The sequence below is a fragment of the Eretmochelys imbricata genome, chromosome 15, assembly GCF_965152235.1.
Source record: "Eretmochelys imbricata isolate rEreImb1 chromosome 15, rEreImb1.hap1, whole genome shotgun sequence".
In the NCBI taxonomy this organism is placed as follows: domain Eukaryota; kingdom Metazoa; phylum Chordata; order Testudines; family Cheloniidae; genus Eretmochelys; species Eretmochelys imbricata.
In genome coordinates, this window is record NC_135586.1 from 516,782 (window position 1) to 538,718 (window position 21,937).

General features: G+C 46.3%; 1 protein-coding gene across 1 annotated transcript; it reads left to right on the plus strand.

Annotated features, from left to right (window-relative positions):
* The first annotated feature begins 49 nt into the window (after window positions 1–49).
* On the plus strand, window positions 50–19,953 carry SF3A1 (splicing factor 3a subunit 1). The gene is made up of 16 exons (XM_077835155.1): window positions 50–223; window positions 5,678–5,790; window positions 6,961–7,165; window positions 8,092–8,349; window positions 8,802–8,876; window positions 10,447–10,597; window positions 11,120–11,313; window positions 13,363–13,480; window positions 13,600–13,785; window positions 14,359–14,480; window positions 14,639–14,881; window positions 15,586–15,796; window positions 16,593–16,744; window positions 17,667–17,768; window positions 17,975–18,046; window positions 19,167–19,953. Exons 1-16 carry the CDS (start codon window positions 161–163, stop codon window positions 19,266–19,268), a joined length of 2,367 nt encoding a protein of 788 aa, XP_077691281.1. The 5' UTR covers window positions 50–160; the 3' UTR covers window positions 19,269–19,953.
* The last annotated feature ends 1,984 nt before the right edge of the window (window positions 19,954–21,937 follow it).

Sequence of the window (21,937 nt, forward strand, 5' to 3'; positions counted from 1 at the left end):
GCCCGGCCTCTGTTTTCGACGTCAGCGAGCCCGACCGTGCTGCGCGCGCAGCCCGCGGGGGTCGCCGCCATTTTGTGCGCGGCGGTGTCGGTCACTGAGCGGCTCGGCCCTTGCCGCCCCAGGACAAGCACAGGCTGCCGCGGGCTGCTGAGGCGGCACCATGCCGGCCGGTCCGGTGCAGGCGCTGCCGCCCGCGCAGCCAGCGCCGCAAGAAGGCAAACAGGTACCGGGCTGTCCGGGGCGGGCCGAGGAGGCGGGCCCGGCGAGCCGGGGCCCGGCGAGGAGGGAAGGCCCGCGCGTTCCAGCCGGCCGGGTCTCCAGCGCGGCCCCGGGCTCCCCACGGGTCCCGAGCAGGCCGCTCCCAGCATGCAAAGCGGCGCGGTGCATGCTGGGAGAGGTAGTTTCCTTGGGCACCAGGAGTCGGTGGTCCGAGCAGGCTGTCAAGCTAAGCAGGGCCTGCCCCGGTCAGGGCTGGGATGGGGGACCCGGCCCTCTCCCTCCGACAGGGAACCCCCACGCGGGGCCGTGGTCAGCGCCCGCTCAGCCTGTAAGGGCAGAAGGTCTGTCTCGTCCGATCTGCACAGCGCAGGCCACAGCAGCTCGCCCACCCACTCCTGTAATAGGCCCCTCACCTCCGGCTGAGTGACTGAAGGCCTCAAATTATGGTTTAAAGACGTCAAGTGACAGAGAATTCACCATTGACACTAGTTTAAAGCTGCGAGAGATCTGTGTGCCATGCTGCAGAGAGAGGCGAGAAAGCCCCAGGGTCGCTGCCAATCTGACCTGGGGGAAAATTCCTTCATAACCCCAAATATGTCAATCAGACTAGTGGTCCCTAAGCTTCTGATGGTCCCTCCCCTCCAGCAGGGGTGGGGTAAGGGGGCCACAGCTGGGGTGGATCTTGGTCTGGACCAAGGCAGGAGTGGAGCCACAGCTGGGCTGCGGTGGGGGCCGGGTGCAACTCTGCTGCCAGCCTCTGCCCGGACTGGGAGCGGAGCTGCGGGTGGGAAGGGGCTGTGTGGCAGTCCCTTCCTTCCCCCTGTGAGGGCTGGGCTGGCCCTGCTACAAACCCCTGCAACGTTCCCCGGTGCCCTCCTAGGGGAAGCACTCCACTCACTGGGGACCTCTGAGAGACCCTGAGCATGTGGGGAAGACCCACCAGCCAGACACCTGGGAAAGAATTCTCTGTAGTAGTCAGAGCCCTCCTCATCTAGTGTCCCATCTCCAGCTATTGGCAATATTTACTGCTAGCAGTTACAAATTGGCTATATGCCATTGTAGGCAGTCTCATCATACCATCCCCTCAATAAGTTTATCAGGTCAGTCTTGATGCCAATTAAGTTTTTTGTCCCAGTGCTCTGCTAGGGGGCGCTGTGCTGAGGTGTGCTCAGCAGGGGCTCTGACCCCTGTGTTCTGCAGGGAGTGTTGCGAGACTGTGGGTGTGTAGGGGTGCTGATCTCTGTCAACACAGAGCGTTAGGGTGCAAGGCATGAATAAAACTCAGTCTCTGCCTTGCTTGTGGGTATTAAAAGCTCCCGGGCTCTCTTTGCTTGAGCCCTGTGTCCTGGAGCACTGCCATTTCTGGTCTCGATGTCCCAGCTCCCTGAGTTCTTTGTGGAGTTTTAATGCATAACATCTTCCTTATTTCTTATCTTAAACTTTTATCTAGGTTTGCTGTGCTCTGTTAAACAGCTACTGTCTTCTTCTAGAGAGGCAGTGTGGCCTAGAATCTACAGCACTGGGATATAGAAGACTTAGATTCCATTCCTGGCTTGCTGGGTGACCTTGAGCAAGTCACTTCACTGCCCTGTACCTCAGTTTCTCTATTTGTAAAAGGGAGATAATGATACCAACCTCCTTTGTAACGTGCTTTGAGATCTACTCATGAAAATCACTATATGAGGTAGCTACTCTTACTGCCTTCGAACTGGCTGCATTTCAGCACTGTGTGAAGTGAGTTATCTCAAGGTTTCTCACAGTGCTTGGCAAACTAAACAGGGAATTGCTTCACCCACCACTAAAATGCAACCCCTGAAGGCAGAAGCTGTTGAACAGCTCACTACAACCCAACTTGATGCTAGTTCAGGACAGAATGCTAAAAAGAAGAGTTTATCTACTGGAAACTGAAGGAGGAACAGGGGACAGAATTGTAGTATACAAATTGGAATTTGCCAGGAAATCTGGATTTATGAAAAGCTTATAATTGCTTGGGCTGTTGGCTCTGTACTGGAGGAAGAGGGAGAATATCACCTACAGAATCTCCTATCCAAGTACTGATCTGTACTATCTTTGCTTAGCTAGATATGGCTGCACAAAGTGTAGAGTGATTTGATATTCAGAAGAGGGGATCTGCAAACATCGCAGAGCCTTATGTTTGACTGAAGGGAGAGAGAAATTCATTCTGGTGCTTACAGTTCTGGAAAAAAAATCTCTGACTCAAATTACTTAAGCTTAATTCTCATTGTAAAGGTTTTATTTTTCTAGGTTGGTAAAATTCTGTTTGGTGCTTTCTGTTCCTGCACAGCTGACAGTGTGGACTAAGGAGTTTCACTTCGGTCAATTTTGGAAGACAGTGATTGGTTGCTCTTAAGAATTTTTCTTCCTACCTGCCCATTTGCATACCTCTACAGGCAGCTGGTTCCCACATTCTTATATTCATCTTGTGCCTAAGCTCCCCACAGACACCTGCAACTCCTTATGAGTCAGTCAACCAGCTAGGCAAGCAAAAAATGCTGCATTTGTGTATGAGCCAGAATTTTTTCAGTGAAAGGCTCATGGTGGTGCAGCTGTGATGGCCTCTCTTGCTTTTCTTTGAATCCAAATGAAGAAGTCTGAGGCTTGGAATCCTCTCTCCTTGAAGGCAGAAGGGTCTGTTACATCCTGTTACAGCAAGGCTTGATACCCTAGCACTGAGATTACTCACAAAGACCCTAAAAGTATTAGCAAAAGCAAAATCCAAGTGATTCCCTACAGTGCATCCAGTTGAGATGCAGTGGCCCAGGTCATTTGGTTCTTTTTCTAACCTGGAATTTGTGACAAACATGGAAGAAAGTTCTCTAGCTCCTTCTTGATGTAATTCCCACCTGGAAGCTGCCATTAGCATAGCAGAAAGCAAGGTTGCCCAGTCAAGACCACATAAAGATGATTTTCAAGGCCACAGGTCTTCAAGATGTTCTTTCATCCCACTGTGTGGGATGGGCTAAAGTTACTGTTACTCAAACTGGTCCCATGAGCAAGATACCGTTCAGACCATTTTTTCCTCACTCATTCATTCCCCATTGGGGCAGTGCAGTTCCATCCCCTGACACATTCTGTCCAGCCCAAGGAGTCCTTATGGTGGTGAGAGGATTCTCACAGCCTGGTATTCCCCTGGATGATCCATGTTCTTCTCCTGCCATGTGGGTAGAGCAGTATCTTTTTCTCTACCCCAAGCAGGGCTTCCCATAACCAGAAGACAGCTGAAGATTGCATGAAATCCACTAATGATCTTGTCATGCCAATCTAATTAACCAGTGAAATGCTCAGATACTTATGTGATGGGTGCTGCTATATAACCCTAAAATAGACACCAAAACTGTTCACCTGGCATTCAACATCCCAGGCTGACCAGAACTAACTCTGATGAATAGAAGCTGTCCCAGTGTTGCTAAGAAATAGAAAATACTGCGGGATGCCAGAAGTAGATTCTTTTGCCACTCGAGTAAATTATAAAGTTACCAAATTGTTTAGCAGGTTCAGGAAGCCACAGGTGCATGCAGTGGATGCTGCCTATATGAGATGGGCAGGGAGCTTGAAATACGGATTTCTGCCCTTTCCAAAGATGGAATATTTGTTAAACTTACCACTCCAATGTGACTTTGGGAGACTTGATGTTCCAACTTCCTGCTCCTAACCAGAAGCTTAAAATCATCTGTCTAGTTGTCCCATTCCTTCTGCCTCCGAATTCTTTCCCTCCCCGACCATGCACCAAAAAAATATTTCCTTAGCATTTTGGAGACTAAGTGGCACGTCCTTTGTGATACAGAATTATCAGATTTTTCTCCCTGGGATGACTAGTGTCTAGTAGACATCCAGTTTTCTTCACAGCCTGTAAAGGGTGTAGGCAGCTCTCTGTTTGGACAAATACATTTCTCTAAACATGCGCCCATTTGCTTGAAAGACCTGTAAGATTGAGTTAGAGTTGCATTTTGGGTTGTCGGCTTGAGTCTTCTAACGTCAAATTCTTGTTCTCAGGGCAACAGGAAGGAAAGTAGAAGGGTTTATAGCAGTCTTTTATTCCCGTATCACATGATTTATTTAGGCTCTATCCATCTGAAACCATTTTCACCCTGCAGTCCCTCCATAGTCTACTCTAGAGTACTAATGTTTTTAAGTTTCCTTGTTCCTCCCTTTTGAGTCTATGACCACTCTCCCCCTACACTTCGTTTTTCTAAAACAGCTTTGCTTTGGCAATTTTTCCTTTGTTCAAGCATATTGGAGAGAGATCTGTCCACTCCAGTAAATAACTGCTTCAGGTCTTCCACAAGGATAAAGCAGTTCTCAGGAAGAGTTCCAGGGATTGTGCTCAAGTTAAGGTCTTTCTTTCATATCAGTCAGGAAATTGACTTATAAGCTTTGGTTCGTTTCTTACAGAAGGACTTTTGGCACAGTTTGGAGAGGGTCAAAACCCTTAAGTCTCATTTACATGGAATTCATTCAGATTTTAGCTCCTTATTTGGGGTCTGAAAGTGTCTCCAAAAAGTTTCAAAGCTTCCAGATCTGCTCTAGCTAGATGGTCAAAGTCCTGTATTCTGTATATGATGTTGGGACTTCTCCCCCAGCAGCACTTAAAGCCCACTCTACTGGGCTGTGGGCTGAAAGGGAAAGGGCTTTAGTGAGAATTGTTTAAGGCTGCCACCTGGTGGCCGTTCTTATGTCTTGAGGCACTGTTCCTTTGATGTGTTATCCTCTGCAGCAGATGTCCTAGGCAGGTTGGTGCTCAGTATTGTTGCTTGGTAAAGAGCAGGGGAGCCAGTGGATGCTGTTACTTGGAGCCTAATGGTTCAAATTGTTGAATGAGTAGGAGCAAAAAGGAAAAATCACTTTATCAGTAACCTGAATTTGTTCAACGGAGCTTTTGACAATCTAGCATTTGACCCTTTCAGGCTTTTAATAATACCTTGCTGTTCTATAGAGCTTTCCATTAGCAGATGTCAATGTGGCTTCAAAGGAGGTAAGTATCATTATTCTATTTTATAAGTGGAGAAACTGCGGCACTGGGGGGTGAGGTAACTTGCCCATGGTCACCCAGCAGGCCAATATCAGAGCTGGGAATAGAACCCAATCTCCTGAATCACAGTCCAGTGGCTACTACTTGACACTGCTAATTGGTCTCTGTCTCCCAAGCTCAAACAGCAAAAGGAAACCTGTTGATCCAGATTTGCTGTGCTTTGTCTCAGAACCTGATTAACAGATGATGAAAATCTCCCTTTCTGTTATCACCAGCTTTGATCTTGTTTGCTATAATTTAATATCCTGACAAGCTGATTACAAATTCTACAGTGAAGAGAGATGCTTCCATACCTCATCTTATCTCCATGTAACCACTATGTACTGGGTGGCAGGACTGTTGTTTTGGTTAAACGAGGTGGTAATGTGGTAAGATTGTAGAAAAAGCTCTCATTTGATCTTACTGCAGCCAGAAGATGAGCCAAAAGAGGAAGCGGCACCAGCCAAACCTGTTGTGGGAATTATTTACCCTCCTCCAGAAGTCAGGAATATTGTGGACAAGACTGCCAGCTTTGTAGCCAGGTAAGTAACACTAGATTGGGCTCTCATTTCATGGGATTTTTCAGGCCCTCTTGGGAATGCCACTCACTGCACTGATCCAGAAACTGGAGCAGGTCTCTATGTTGTTTGGCATCAGAATGTGCTGTTCAGTTGGTGGGGCTGGGGAATGTTTTTGTACTGCCTTGCAAAATTATAATTAAAATTTACCAGTTGAGGTGCAAAATCTACTTGCTTGTCTTTGCCACAAGGAGGATGGTAGACAAAAACAAGATTTTGCTTCTCTGTCAAAAATTACACCCTCAAGGTAAGCTGGTGAGTAAAATTTGCTAAGGGTGCTTTAGCAGTTTGCATAATTGTTTTTATGGTAGATCACTCCCTGTTCTGAAAGAGAACTTGGTACATTCCAGGATTCTAACAAAAATGAGAGACTAGTGCCCTCTCGAGAGATCAAATTAACTAGAGGTTCAGTGACAATATTACTTTGAACATCTTTTTCAATCTGCAGACCAAATTATAAGGTTTATAGAATGTCAAGAACAGACGTACCTGCCTCTTCCTTGTTGGGGTGTGAGGGTAATTTCCTATACTTACCAGTATATGGTTCTGTAAACTGACTCAGTTGGTATGAAATGAGTCTACTAGAAGGGCATGCAGAGTTTTTGGGGTCTTAGTTTAACAAGTTTTTAAAAATTGAAATGAGATCTAGGTCTACTTGAATCATTGTTCTAAATGCTGACACTCCTTGGTGCAGTACTTCTGGTGTAAATAAAACTAGTGCTATGCATGATCGTGTGTGCTTGGTGGGGTGAATAAATGTAACTAGTGAGAATTGTTTAGGTTGTGATGGTAACGGAAGTAACTTTCTTCTGCCCCCTCTTTCCATTCTATCTGCTGCCCAAGAAGTTTGCATATGGTGGGCCCATTATGGTAGCCTGTGCTCCTTTAGATAAGCATCCTACTACACTTCCTATTATTGTGGTGCGGTAGAAAGCAAATAGTGTAGGGCTCCAGCACAGAAGCACGTTACATGGAAGTGATATTTGGTAGCATGGGGAGGAAGACCACGTTCGTCCTCAGAGGGGAAGAGGGAAGTTGGTGCATCAACATTACTTTTAGTAATTGTGAAGAAAATGGGTTTTTTACTTCAGTGTTGATGCTGACTCTTCTCAACTCGCTCCCCCCCCCCCACAGAAATGGTCCAGAGTTTGAAGCTCGAATCCGTCAGAATGAAATAAACAACCCCAAGTTCAATTTCTTGAATCCCAACGATCCCTACCATGCATACTACCGGCACAAAGTCAGTGAGTTCAAAGAGGGCAAGGCACAGGAGCCTTCAGCTGCCATCCCCAAGGTCATGCAACAGCAGCAAAGTGCTCAGCAACAGCTTCCCCAGAAGGTAAATGGTTCATGTCTGTCTGTTAGCCAGGAGTTGGCTCATAAGGTGTCAGTTCTGATCTTGGTCTTTCAACCTCCTTGCTCAAACAAGCTGTGGGTTTGTTCTGTGTGTTCACATTTTCACAATGGAAATCAACACTGAGAGACTTTGAACTCTGTAAGTGCCTAGGCCTCTTCCTTTTGGGACACATAATGTATGCCCCTCGGTGCTCAGGGGTCATACGTCCTGAAACTTGACAAAGCTGAGAAGCCTGCTTGTATCTCAAAGAAAGGTAATTTGCTGCAGGTATTGATCACAATTGAATGCTGGTTTGACTAGGAATATTCCTGATTGGGTATTCATGTGATTGCTAGTCTTGTATATATCTAGAATATCCTGTCAGAAGTAAATTGCTTGACAGCATCCTGCAATCAGTGCAAGATTTTGCTGGGCTTGTGGTATGCATTGTTAATTCCAAGGAGGTTGTTCCAAGACTGTTTTCTCCAGTTATGTTGGCTTCTCAGCAACATTTTGTACTCCATGCTTTGAGATAATCTGACGACGTAGGGACCTAGGTCAGGTATGCATTAGCTGACAAGGCCACTTGCTGAACCTACCTGCTTCATGTACTCTGTACAGTCAGTGATCAGGTGTTTTGTGGTTATGTCTGTTAGGAGATTACAGCTACATCCCATTTCTGCTTCCAGCTATGTTTTGTGTCTGAGTAAGCTTTTGTCATCTTTTTGCAGTGGGCCTGTTTAAATGACTCACTCATGAACTATATTATGAGTATATTATATTATATTTTCCCTTCTTTGCAGTTATGGCACCAGAGATGTTAGTGATTTTTTTCCCTTCAGTTAATAAAAGCCAAACAGTTACTTAGGAGGAGTAAGTAATGGCTTTCATGGGTGCAATTAGTGAGCTGTCTGAATTTCCCTCTGTAGGTACAGGCTCAGGTGATCCAGGAGACAGTTGTTCCAAAAGAGCCACCTCCAGAGTTTGAGTTCATCGCAGATCCTCCCTCAATCTCAGCTTTCGACTTGGATGTGGTGAAGCTTACTGCACAGTTCGTAGCTCGGAATGGCCGGCAGTTCCTGACTCAGCTGATGCAGAAAGAGCAGAGGAATTACCAGTTTGACTTCCTGCGCCCACAGCATAGCCTTTTTAACTACTTCACCAAACTGGTTGAGCAGTATACCAAGGTACTCTCTGGGCTTCTGTCTCTTCTTCTGAAAGCATTATTTCAGCATTATGAAATAGCCAGTCTAGAAAGAAAGAAAAACTTCTTCTAGCTGTCCTCTTTTAAATACCTGTCTTTGAGTACAGGGAGAGGATGTTGTCTTCATTGTCAGAAAAAGGTGTACGGTGCCTAACACTGAGAGCCTAAACTTGATTTGGATGTTCTGAGTGCTACTGTAATGCAGATAAAAGTTGTCCCTTTATAGCAAGAGAAGCAGGTGAAATGGCCGAGTGTGAGAATACTATACCTGAGTATTGGTGATAGCTAAAAATAGGGTAACAACAGGAGAAATGGAGATTAGCTTCAGGGGATCTAGTCATAAGATTCATTTTTGTCTAGTGCAGAAAAAAGATAATTATGACAGCTTCCTTAATTATGAACCAATTTATATGATCTCCTGAAAATGTGTTTCAGATCTTGATCCCGCCTAAAGGCCTACTTATCAAACTCAAGAAGGAGGCTGAAAACCCTAGAGAAGTCCTGGATCAGGTAACTTATGACTAATTTCCACAAAACTGCTGAAGCTGTCTTGTTCTGAATTATTTCTAGTTTTGAGCTCAGCATCTTTCTAATTATTGACATCACATGTAAGCACAACGAGAATAAAGTGTGGGAACTGGGCATTTCAAACAGTTTTTCAAGCATGGGAAAATAAGCTGGTCTGATCAACCACTTGTGTAGCACACTTTATGTCTTAAACCTGGGGGAATTCTGCACCAAAAAAATTAAAATTCTGTGCACAATATTTTAAAATTCTGCTAATTTTATTTGTCAAAATAACACTCTATAATCACATTAGTTTCAATTATTTTGGTAATTTATTTCAAAATACCTGTCAGCAAGTATGTCCATAACAATACAGACACACAAAAATTCCCCTTGGAGTAAAGAGTTAAACCTCTATGACAACCCACTTCCTCTTTCTCTGCCCCCTCCCCCCTAGAGCTCAGCCAGGGGGCCGGACACTTTCCCCCTCTTCTCCCTCCCCCCCCCCCCCCCGAGCCCGACCAGAGGGCACCGTGGCCCAGATACTCATGCTCTCTACACCCCCCACTCCCCCAAGCCTTGGTGCAGGCACCCTAGGCCCAGACATTCACCTTCTACCCCCCAGAGGTCAGCTGTGGGCCCCCCGCTGGCCCAGATACTCATACTCACACCCCCTACCCTCCTAAGCCTAGGGATCGAGAGGGAGAAACAGCCTCATGCTGGGTCCTGGACATGCAGAGTTTCCTGCGTGCTGCCATCTCCTTCCTTCAGAGCATTCTGGGAACTGCAACTGCTGGGAATCCTCCAGTTCCCTCCCCTCCCCCCAGCCTTGTCTTCCATTTGTAAGCTGGGCTCTGCCAGGTTCAGTGGCCCTTACTGGCGGCCAACATCTCTGCAGTCCATTTCTGGTGGCTGGGGGGGAAAGGAAGGAAATTCTGCATGCACAACATTAATTTATGCAAAATTCTGCATTGCACAGTGGTGCAGAATTTGCCCAGGAGTAATGTCTTCATAAAGCTGTATTGCGTAAAGCATTTTCCCATCCCAAAGAGTTTACAATCTAAGATCTCAGTTGCTACTTGTAGGTTTCTTAATATACAGTACCTTAAATCTTTAAAAATTAAAGTTTTCCTCTATCAGACTATATTTTCAGTTTGGAACATGACTGTGTGTTTGTGAGAAGTATGTCAAACATTTCCAGGTGTGAACCTGTCAGGGTTTGAGATCTGTCTTTTGGAGTTCTCACTATTCTTAATCTAAAAAGTTTGACATCTGCACAGTGCCGAACCTGCAGCCCATACTCAAGCAAACCACTCCTTGAAGGCAGTGGGAGTTTTGCCTGGTTGCTGCAGGATCAGATTCAATTTCTAAATTTTGAATTAACTGACTTCCAAGGGGTGCCCATGTGGCTGCCCTGGAGGCACTGACTATGTTGGGTCTTTACATATTTCGGAGAATAGAGGTGAACACTTGTGGGTGTTGACTTTTTTTATGGTTCCTAATGGGTTCTCCTTTGTATACTGTGACATGCTTCCCACTTCTGTGACTCAGTGCTTTATGCCTCCTTGTGCAGGTGTGCTACAGAGTGGAGTGGGCCAAGTTCCAGGAACGAGAGAGAAAGAAGGAAGAGGAGGAGAAGGAGAAGGAACGTGTTGCTTATGCCCAGATTGATTGGCATGACTTTGTTGTTGTGGAAACAGTGGACTTCCAGCCCAATGAGCAAGGTAGGAAAACTAAGTGACACAACCGCTCTGTGACTTGGCTTCTGTTTCGTGGGGATAATACGTGCCTCTTGAGAGCTGCTGGAAAATGCTGTCAGTAAAAAAATATTAGATGGGTGCAAGGTAGAAGCATATGATGTCCCTTTTAAAATATGAACTGAAAAACTTTATATCTGCTGAGTTCAGCTCCTGTTTCTTCTGCAGATAGTGATGTCACTGATGCTTAATCAGTACTGCTTTCTTTGTGACTAGCAGCTTCCAGTGTCATCAACTGTTCCACTGAAAACCAAGATCCCTGAACTCCATTGCTGCATTAGCACCCCATTGTGGTAGCTGCTTCCCTTTCTTTGCTGCCTTCAGTCTGTGTCATCACATCTTCATGTTGGCATTTAGATCAGTCTTATCCCTAGCCTTTCCCTTCTATATGCCTTTGCTCCCATGAGCCCATCAATACAACAATCTGATCCCACCCCACCCCCGTTAGTTTCATTAAAGGGGATTGGTGCCTGTGTTTCTTTGTTGCAGGGAACTTTCCTCCTCCCACCACTCCTGAGGAGCTGGGGGCTCGCATACTGATCCAGGAGCGCTATGAGAAGTTTGGTGAAAGTGAGGAAGTGGAGATGGAGGTAGAGTCAGATGAAGAAGATGAAAAGCAAGAGAAGACCGAGGAGACCCCATCTCAACTAGACCAAGACACGCAAGTGCAGGATATGGATGAGGTAAGTAGCTGGTGTGATAAAGAGTACTTTCATTGATAGGACTTTAACGTGGCTTATGGGGCTCTGCAAGCTCTGACTTCATAGAGTCCCTGTGCTGCTTAGTGTTCAATGACCGTTATCCCTAAAAATGAGCTCAATCTTGGCCCATTAATCTGTTGGCTAGAAACCCTTCTCATCCATTGAACCAATGAGGAGGACTGTGTTTGCATGTTCTCTAACAAAGTACAATCTCCATGAGAGAATTCCAGGAATGTTGCTGTATTTGTCATATTAAATAGATCACTTTTCATTGTACAGTTGACACATTCAGAAGCCCCTGAGATGTTTACTTGTTGTCAAACTACTAACTTAGCTGCCTTAAGGGAGAAGAGATGAGAAAGGACTATGGTTAAGGCCCTACCAAATTCACAGGCATTAAAAATGAGTCAAGGACCATGACATTGGGTCTCCCCCTGTGAAATCTGCTTGTTTATGTGCTTTTACTCTATACTAGACAGATTTCACAGGGGGAGACCAGTGTTTCTCAAATTGGGGGTCCTGACCCAAAAGGGAGCTGCAGAGGGGGTCACAGTCTTGTTTTAGGGGTGTCGCAGTATTGCCACTTTTACTTCTGCACCGCCATCAGAGCTGGGCAGCCGGAGAGCGGCAGTTGTCGGCCGGGCACCCAGCTCTGAAGGCGGCGCCCCACCAGCAGCAGCGCAGAAGTAAGGGTGGCAACACCCTACCACGCCACCTTACTTCTGCGCCACTGCTGACGGTGACTCTGCCCTCAGAGCGGGGCTCCCGGCCAGCAGCCGCCGCTCTGCAGCTGCCCGGCTCTGAAGGCAGCGCCCCGCCAGCAGCAGCAGCGCAGAAGGAAGAGTGTCAATACTGTACCAGGCCACGCTTAGTTCTGCCCGGCTGCTGACGGTGACTCTGCCCTCAGCGCGGGGCTCCCGGCCAGCAGCCGCTGCTCTGCAGCTGCCCGGCTCTGAAGGCAGCGCCCCGCCAGCAGCAGCAGCGCAGAAGGAAGAGTGTCAATACTGTACCAGGCCACGCTCAGTTCTGCCCGGCTGCTGACGGTGACTCTGCCCTCAGCGCGGGGCTCCCGGCCAGCAGCCGCCGCTCTGCAGCTGCCCGGCTCTGAAGGCAGTGCCCCGCCAGCAGCAGCAGCGCAGAAGGAAGAGTGTCAATACTGTACCAGGCCACGCTTAGTTCTGCCCGGCTGCTGACGGTGACTCTGCCCTCAGCGCGGGGCTCCCGGCCAGCAGCCGCTGCTCTGCAGCTGCCCGGCTCTGAAGGCAGCGCCCCGCCAGCAGCAGCAGCGCAGAAGTAAGGTTAGCAGTACTGCAGCCCCCGCTACAATAACCTTGCAACCTAACCACCCCACAACTCCTTTTTGGGTCAGGACCCCTACGATTACAACACTGTGAAATTTCAGATTTAAATAGGTGAAATTTATGATTTTTTTTAAAATCCTATGACCGGGACATTGACCAAAATGGACCATGAATTTGATAGGGCCCTAGCTATGGTAAACCGTAGCCCCCTGGTGCCAGAACTAAAGATGAGAGATGCAATTATTTAGAGAAAAATGGGGTACCTGGTTCCCTCTTTGAGCAATGATTAGACTCTCCACTCTCCTTAAATTACAGCAACATTAGTGCTGGCACGCTCGCTGCTATTTTAAAAATCTCCGTAGAAGCATAGTGCAGACTGCTTGATTGCAGTGTGCTGATCTCTGACCCTTGCATTTTTCTGAATGAGGTGTGGTTCCATGGCACAACCTGCTAATAAAGATATTTCACGTGGCTTGAGGTTTCCCATGGAGAAACTGTCAACAAATGAAAAATGAGAAGCTTAGGTATGCAAAGGAGAAAGCCTGTTTCACTTCTGTAACGTGTACTCTTGAGCCAAGATTGTTTCAGTCGTGGAGTGACTGCACAAGCTCTGTTCACTTGATGCATAGATTTTTGCCCTATACGACTTTCAGTGCTGTTGCTGCATATTCTGTGTTCTAAGATATTTGATCTCCTGTTAATAACTTGTAGGCATTGTTTTAATTTTAAGGGCTCAGATGACGAAGATGAGAGTCAGAAAGTTCCACCTCCTCCTGAGACCCCGATGCCACCACCTCTTCCTCCAACTCCAGATCAGGTCATTGTGCGGAAAGACTACGATCCCAAAGGTAAACTAGAGTTTGGTGACAATGAGCAATTTAATTTCTTACTGAATAGTCACACAAGAACTTACTTCTAAGATGTGCAGTGAAGTTAGGCATTTTTAACAATGGTTTTGTTCCTTCAGCCTCCAAGCCATTACCACCAGCACCAGCCCCAGACGAATATCTTGTGTCTCCCATCACTGGAGAGAAGATTCCTGCCAGTAAAATGCAAGAACACATGCGAATCGGCCTTCTGGATCCCCGCTGGCTGGAGCAGCGGGATCGGTCTATCCGTGAGAAACAGAGTGATGACGAGGTCTATGCCCCAGGTTAGTCTGGTGCCCCTCACAAGCCTCCAAGACTTACTCATTTAAAAACCCAGTACACAGTTTAAATCTAATTTAGTCATGTCAAACTGATCTGTATCAATGGGGACTTCGACGTATCTTGAAATGGTGATTTGTGTACTGTGCTGGTTTAGTATACATATTCTGATAGCCATCAAGAACACTGAAGCTTTCCTGTAGACATTGTTCTGCGCCCACCTTATTAACTGAAGTTCACTCTTTAGTAACAGTGGTATTGGACCCATTGGTACTGAAAATATTCTGTGAAACAAAAGGGATTAGAGCAGTGGTTCTCAATCTGTGGCCTGTGGGCCGCTTGCAGCCCAGTCAGCACACAAATGCGGCCCATGTGACATCCTCTGGGCCATACAGGTAGTATATATATATTGTGCGGATGCAGCCCACATAACATACACTGAGCTGCATATGAGGCCCACAGTGGTAAATAGGTTGAGAACCACTGGATCAGAGAATTAAGCAGGACTCTGAGTTCTGTTCTGTCATATGAGAGAAAATGTCTAACATCATTTTTCCCCGACCTCTGCCTGTCTGCAGGTTTGGATATTGAGAGCAGCTTGAAACAGCTGGCTGAGCGCCGTACTGATATCTTTGGTGTGGAAGAGACTGCTATCGGTAAAAAGATTGGAGAAGAGGAGATCCAGAAACCAGAGGAAAAGGTGCGGTGCAAATCCTGCTGTAACCTCGCCGCCTGCTGTCCTTAACCTGTAGAAATGGGAGTCTCGAGGGGCTTGTTCTTGCTGTGAAACAGCAGCCCTCACTTATCTGCTAATCTGATCAAAATTTTGACAGTCTGATACGTTCTTCTGATTTCCAGGTGACCTGGGATGGCCACTCTGGCAGTATGGCCCGCACACAGCAGGCTGCTCAAGCCAATATCACCCTCCAAGAGCAGATCGAGGCTATCCATAAGGCCAAGGGGCTGGTGCCAGAAGATGACAGCAAGGAGAAGATTGGTCCCAGCAAGCCCAATGAGATGCCCCAGCCTCCACCTCCCTCGGCAGCATCGAATCCCCCATCTAATGTTCCCCCAATTGCATCTGTGCCACGCCCTCCATCGGTAAGCATTCTTACTGTCCAGGACAAACAGCTGCTTTGATGCTAAATTGGAAGTAGGTTTTACTGCTGCTGAAATGGGTCATGGTAGGGTGCTGCTTGGAAACGGGAATAGCAAGTTAAGAGATCAGTTTGCCAAATTAGCTCTAAACCATAAAATGGATCCTAGAAGTAAGTTTAAAATATATTCAAAATGGAAAACACGTTAGGAAGGAGTTTTGCAGCAGCTGAGGTATTGTAAAGAGGAGATGTTGAACTGGAGAGGAGAGAAATTCAGACAGTGACAAATGGGAGAGGAAGGAAGTGTGGACTGGGGAGTCGCTCAGAGGGACAGGAAGGTGAACTAGATTAAAGGGTGAGAGCCAAAGTGGGAAGTGAAAGTAGTAATCTTAGGCAGAGGCATAGGCACGAGAAATGGTGGTAAAGGTGTGCAGCTCACTCAGTCAGCCCCACTGAAGTTGTCCTGATGTTTGAGGTCGGCAGCATTCTGCTCATGTGGCTCTGTTCAAAGAGCTTCTGTTTCTGAGCCTACTCTGCAACTAAAAGTACACACACCCCCAACCACTAAGCTTATATTCCTAAAACTGACCAGCCAAAAGATTCAGAATGTGACACTCTGCGGCTGTTAATCAGCTCTTGTGACCAGTATAAGAAACTGAATCCCTGAGTGCCTGGAGCTGCACCTGGTAATAAATGTCTTCTTTCTAGATGCCGCCTCCTGTTCGCACCACTGTTGTTTCTGCAGTTCCTGTCATGCCTCGTCCCCCTATGACTTCTGTGGTCCGTATACCCCCAGGCTCTGTCATCGCAGCCCCCATGCCACCAATAATACATGCCCCACGCATCAATGTTGTCCCGATGCCGCCATCTGGTCCCCCCATGATGGCCCCTCGCCCACCTCCTATGATAGTACCAACAGGTCAGTGAGTCGAATAATTTTTCAGTGTAATTGCTCCTGGAAGATGCTTATATGAATATCCCTACTCTCTGGTGGGCCATCCCAGTAAAAATTAAAGCTCTGTGGCACTTTCTGAATGAGGATAGACCCAAGTGACCTGGCCTGCATTTCTTGTCATTAAAATCCGTTCTAACTTCCAACCCTGTGGATGAGCTATTGCTGAGTGAATAATGGCTGTATTAACTGCCTCTTACTGCAAGCACAGTGCGGGAGGTAATATCTTGTGTTGGACCAACCTCTGTTGGTGAGAGAGACGAACTGTCAAGCTTACACAAAGCTCTTTGGGTCAGGCCAAAAAAAGAGCTCTGTATAAGCTCGTCTCTCTCACCAACTGAAGTTGGTCCAATGGAAGATATTCTCTTACCCACCTTCGCTCTCTAGTATCCTGGGACTGATACAGCTACAACACTCTAATTACTGCAGTAACTTACCAGCCTCTAATTAGAGTACCTTTCAGACCAACTGTACGTTGAGGTCTGTGCTTCTGTTGACGTGTGTGACTGGGACCTTTTACTTTTCCACATGAGCCACAAAAATATGTGCTGTTTATTGGCTCCCCCGGTCTCTTCCCCACATGGGAAGGCCTTCATGTAGCATCATATGTTGCATGTTACCACTAAGTATATTAATTTCCCCCTTGTCTAGTGGTGTTTCCTTTAGGGTCTGTGCCAGTCTACTGCAGAAACGTGTTAAGGGAACTGTTCTTGAATGTCATGTGTAGATGTATATGTAGCTGTTTTTTCCCCTCCTATTTCAGCATTTGTCCCAGCCCCTCCTGTGGCTCCAGTCCCTGCCCCAGCACCAATGCCTCCTCACCCCCCACCACCCATGGAGGATGAACCTGTGTCTAAGAAACCGAAAAGTGAGGACAGCCTGATGCCAGAGGAGGAGTTCCTGCGCAGGAACAAGGTATATAATCTGAGTAGCACCATAGTCCAACCGCTCGCTGTGCATTGCCGGGAACTCTGACCACACTGGAGTATTCAGTCTCTCCCCAAAAGAGGCCATCTCCTCTAAAATGGAACCTGAATCAGGAGGGCAGCTGGCAGGCACAAGTGCCCCATGAGAAATTGACTGTGTCTCTATGAAGTAGCTCCTTCCTGTCACTCTGCCTAGAGCAATTGAGTGAATTTAAATTTACCTGAAAAGTTTTGATTGTTTACAAAAACTTAAGACTTCCTCCCCTGGAGAGAAGGACAGCATGGGGAAGTCAATCTTAAGGAAAGGCTAAGTATGCAGAGTGGCTTTTAGTTGTTCTCCAGTTAACACACACATGGTAAAGACCTATTAAAGTGTGTCCACTTCCCTACAAGGAAGGAAATGTCCCCAGATCAAGGAGACTTGGCTATTAAACTGAGTTATAATTCCTTCCCCTTGTCGGTCACTCATTGAATCTTCTCTAAAAATGAGTTGTAAATTCTTCAGGGTAGTGAATACTATTGTCCTGTACTTGTACAGCACAATAGGGGCCCTTTGTGGTAAGTCTGTGCATGCATACAGTACAGTTAATGCTGTTTGTAGAAGGACCTTGGTAGTGTTCCCCATGTCACTTGAGTCAAACCACCCAATGAACAGCTAGAAGTTAATAAGGAATAACTGGGGGGAGAGGGGGCAGACCAAACTCTTAACTGACTTTTGACAAAATAACTTGCCAAGTGAGAGTAATGAAGCAAATAAAACAATTAATGTTGACTCCCTAGTAACAGGGAATTGAAAGGTGCAAGTTGGCGGCACCCAAAGGAACAGCAAAGTGGTTGCCTCTTGTCACCACATCTGTCTCTATGCATAAAGGACCATCTGTGTGTGTAACTACGTTTAATTTTTTTCCTAGGGTCCAGTCACAGTTAAAGTTCAGGTTCCCAACATGCAGGACAAGACTGAATGGAAACTGAATGGCCAGGTGCTGGTGTTCACCCTTCCGCTCTCGGATCAGGTAAATGGCTTGTTAACCTCGCCTTAACTCCTGCTATTCCATTGCTAGGAGAACAGCAGCTAAACTACCTGGCTGAGGCTGTAAACTCTAGACTCTCCCCACATTGCAACTGTGTACAGTTTGTGAGGGAGGGAGGTGGGTGGAGCTGCCCACTTGTGCTGTGGCCTGGGCACTGGAGGGACTGAGCTCTCTCTGCTTGTTCTTAGGTCTCTGTTATAAAGGTTAAGATCCACGAGGCCACAGGGATGCCAGCAGGGAAACAGAAGCTGCAGTATGAGGTGAGTATGTGACAGTGTTAACCCTTCAAATGGTGCCTTGCTGCTTCCCTGCACTTTTTCTGTACAAAAAAAATTTGTAAGGCCCTGAAAGCTGCCTCACTCTGCCTCTTGTATGCATGCAGTACAGGGCAATCTTTAATTACATCACTCAGAGTTTGGGCAGAGGCCCTTTCCCATTCAGTGCACAGGCTGGATGGCAGACGGTGAATGAGAGAGATTCTGTGGATTTGCTCTCATCTTGTCACCACTGCAGTATAAATCTGTTGAAGCCAATGGGCTTTCTGTGAATTTACACTGGTGTAACTAAGCTGATTTGAGCCCTCTGTGTGTATTGGTGTTGAACACTGTACCATATAGTATGTACTCATGGAAGTAGCTTCTTCAGAGCCCTGCTGCTTTGAGTGTATTCTTGTGTGCACTGAATGAGACTGTCTCCCTCTCCTTTCTCATCTTTACTCCAAAGACTGTGTACATGTTGATTTACAGGGTTTGCCCATGAAAATTCCACAACTCATGCACATGTATGTGCAGAACATCAAAATATTGAGAAACTTTAAAAAAAAAAAAAAAAAACTTACTACAAAGTATAATCATGCATGAAGTAGGATTTTAAAGCCATTGTAACCCAGCCAACTCTAGAGAGACTTTTGCTAGAACACCAAAAGGAACATATCCCCACCAAATTTCGGCCTTTCCTGCCAAGGCTGTAGAGCTATTTAAAAAAGAGGGGAAAATAAAACAAACTCCTTTCTTTTATAATGGCGGATATGTATATTCTCTCTCACACGATACGTAGGTTCTGAAACCAGTGACATTTCTGCTCTAATCTTTCAAAAAATTCACTTTTGGGCAAAACCTAAGTCTGTTAAACTTCACCCTGAAAAAAGTAAACATTTGTCTCTGCACTCTAGCTGCAATGTGGAAATACTGTGACAGCACTGAAGCCTAACTCTTACTATCCAGCTCCTCCACCTCATCCTTCTCTCTGGGAGACTGGGATCCCTCCTCTGTACACCGAACCACCCTAGGTCCCTCCTAGTTTAGTAGTGAATTTCCTGATTGCCCAGATAGTTGAATATTTATTTCTGGAGGGAGCACTGAGATCTCCTGTTTCTTGCAGGGCATTTTCATCAAGGACTCCAACTCTCTGGCATACTACAACATGATAAGTGGCTCTGTGATTCACTTGGCACTCAAAGAAAGAGGAGGCAGAAAGAAGTAGGAGTCAGGGTGCCTACAGCTGTCAGAAGCTCTGCTCTTTGTGTGAACCCGAGGACTAGAGTCCTGCAGCTTCTGGGGACACTGACAAGCTGAAACATCAACCATGTGTTACTTACTAATCCCCCCACTTCAGAGCTATTGACTGTATTTTGGTCCTTAGTCCTGTATCCAAAAATCAGACCGTTACAGAGCTGGAGAGAATTCATATCGCCCAGACAAAGCCATGTAAACGTTGTGACGTTGCGTATAATTTCACAGCTCTTGTGACACTGCTAGAATGCTGGTCATAATGATCACTATTTTCATTTAATTCCCTACAGCAGCAGTGGCAGCATTTCAGTTTGAGGTCTTGTCTGGATTGGACTTTTAAAATCCATCTTCATTTTGCAGCAGGGTTTGTGATGACACAGGGAATATCACCTGCCTGACTAAAACGTTAGCCTTTTCACTTAATCTTTTTTGTATTTGAGAACTCCTTTATTTAGTATAATAAAGCCCTTGCTCCTTCTCTCTGAAATGTACATGTAAGAATCTCCTGCAGTAATTGTCTTTGGATTTTATCCTTCTTCGGAATAACTATACTTTGCTGCTGGTTTTGATAAAGTGGGTCTGAGACTGTGTTTCTGATCATCCTGTACAGTATGTGACTTACTTTAATAAAATTCTGATCTCAGTGGGGAATCTCAGCAGTGACTCTTCATTTTCTAGTTGTGGATGTCCTCTATATTGAGACCTACCCAACTCTGTAGCACTCCTACACTTATCCCAAAAGGCTTTTGAGCAACTTATATGCAAGCACTTAAGGTCTTTTCAACATAGAGCTTATTTGAGCCCACTGTGTACTTCCGGGAGAGTATATCTGTCTGTCATTGGATCCTTCAGTCAGTTGTTGTCTGGTGCTTCAGGAGATCTTCATTGTTCGATAGCGATGATTTTAAAAGCTCAGAATTTACTATCTATTGCTCAGACATCTTAAAAAACAAAACTAGCCATGTCCTGTAAGTCTTTTTCATATTTAAAAAAAAAAAAGAGAGAGAATTCTTTTCTTAGAGGTGGCAGCATGAGGAAAGAGACTTGTCTTTTCATGCCCATTACACCAGGGGTCAAGGACAACCTAGGACATGCTCCCAGTCCACAAAGGGGTGGACAAGAGCAGATGATATTGCTGTAGAAAGTGGGCATGGCCAGAGCCCAACAGTGGTAGCTGGTAGCACTCCAGGCCCATGGAAGCCAGCAGTTACTGGTGGCCAACTACTCTTCAGCTGGCCATGTGTGGCTGAGAAAGTAGAGCAGCATGGTAGTGAGCTGGATGCACTAGACTAGACCAATGTGACCTATGCATGGAGGTGCTTCTTGCTCCTATCTGGGAGGAATATGGTGCTGACTTCCTTTTTAAAAAGGCAAAACAAGAAGACCATAGTTCGGTGCCTGGTCAGTAACCAATTACGGGTGTCTCAGATCTTCAGTGTTTGGGGAAAGCAGAGCGCAGTACCCCAGGTCACAGAACTGCAGGGGTGGCATACTCAGGAAGAGAGCATTAGGTGGGGTCTGATGGGCCTAGATTTGGGTGTTAAAACAACTGGCATAGCCAGGGGGTGGGGTTTACCCCAGAATCAACCAACAGACACTGGTATAACTCACTCTGGGGTTTTTAATCTACAACCCTGTACAGTCTTACTCATTACAGATTTGGAGAGTCAACTCTATGAAACCCATTTTCAGCTTGGGGGGTCAGGGGATTAAGGTCTGGTGGGAATTATGTCCTTATGAAGCTGTGACTAACACAGCAGGCGGGGAGTGTCTGGGCAGAGGAATGAAGAAGCTCCTGTCTTTCCTTAATGGTGTTTGCCATCTGATGGTCTGACCACCCCTAAATCCCACTGAAGTTCTGGGGACTGATCATGCCTAGGGGTCTTGCAGGGTCCTTGGCTAGTCCGGAAACAGAAGTGTGTCCAAGAATGCTTTACTCCATCTACACCTGGCAAGGAGATTACACCCACGCCTGTTGGCTGGGGACCTTGCCATGAGTGATCTACACCTTCCGGTTACCGCCATGCTGGATTATTTCAACATGTGCTTTCTGGGACTACCACTGGGAAACCTCCAACCAGTGCAGAACATGGCTGCCTCCTCACTCTTATGCAGGGAGTGTGAGACCTGGATGCTCTGGACTTCCCTGGCTTCTGATTCTTTTCCAGGTGCACTTCAAAGTGTTGGCTTTGATCTAGAAAGCCTTTTATGGCTTCCATCTTGGTGACCCCCTCTCCCTGCATGCTCCATCCCAGCTGTTGAGAAGTACTCTAGCACTGAGATTGACCTCCCCGGTGTTTTTGCCTGGAGCAGTGTTTATAGTGGAGGGCCTATGATACTGGAACTTGATTGGACGTAGCCCGAGTTTGCTGACCTTCAGAGTATGTTGTAGGGACTATTTTTCAGAGACTGTTCTTGAGGATATGGAGATGAGGTGGTCCAACAGGTTTTTCTGGGGCAATGAGTAGTTGTATTATTGTAATGTCTACAAGCCAAGTCGTGCACTAGGACCCTCTTGTGCTAGGCGCTGTACAAACATCCATTCTCAATAGTCATTGGCTCAGTTATAGAAAGATCTAGTTCAACCATTGTTGGTACATTAATCTAGAGACCATGGTAAGTACATGCTTATAAAATGGA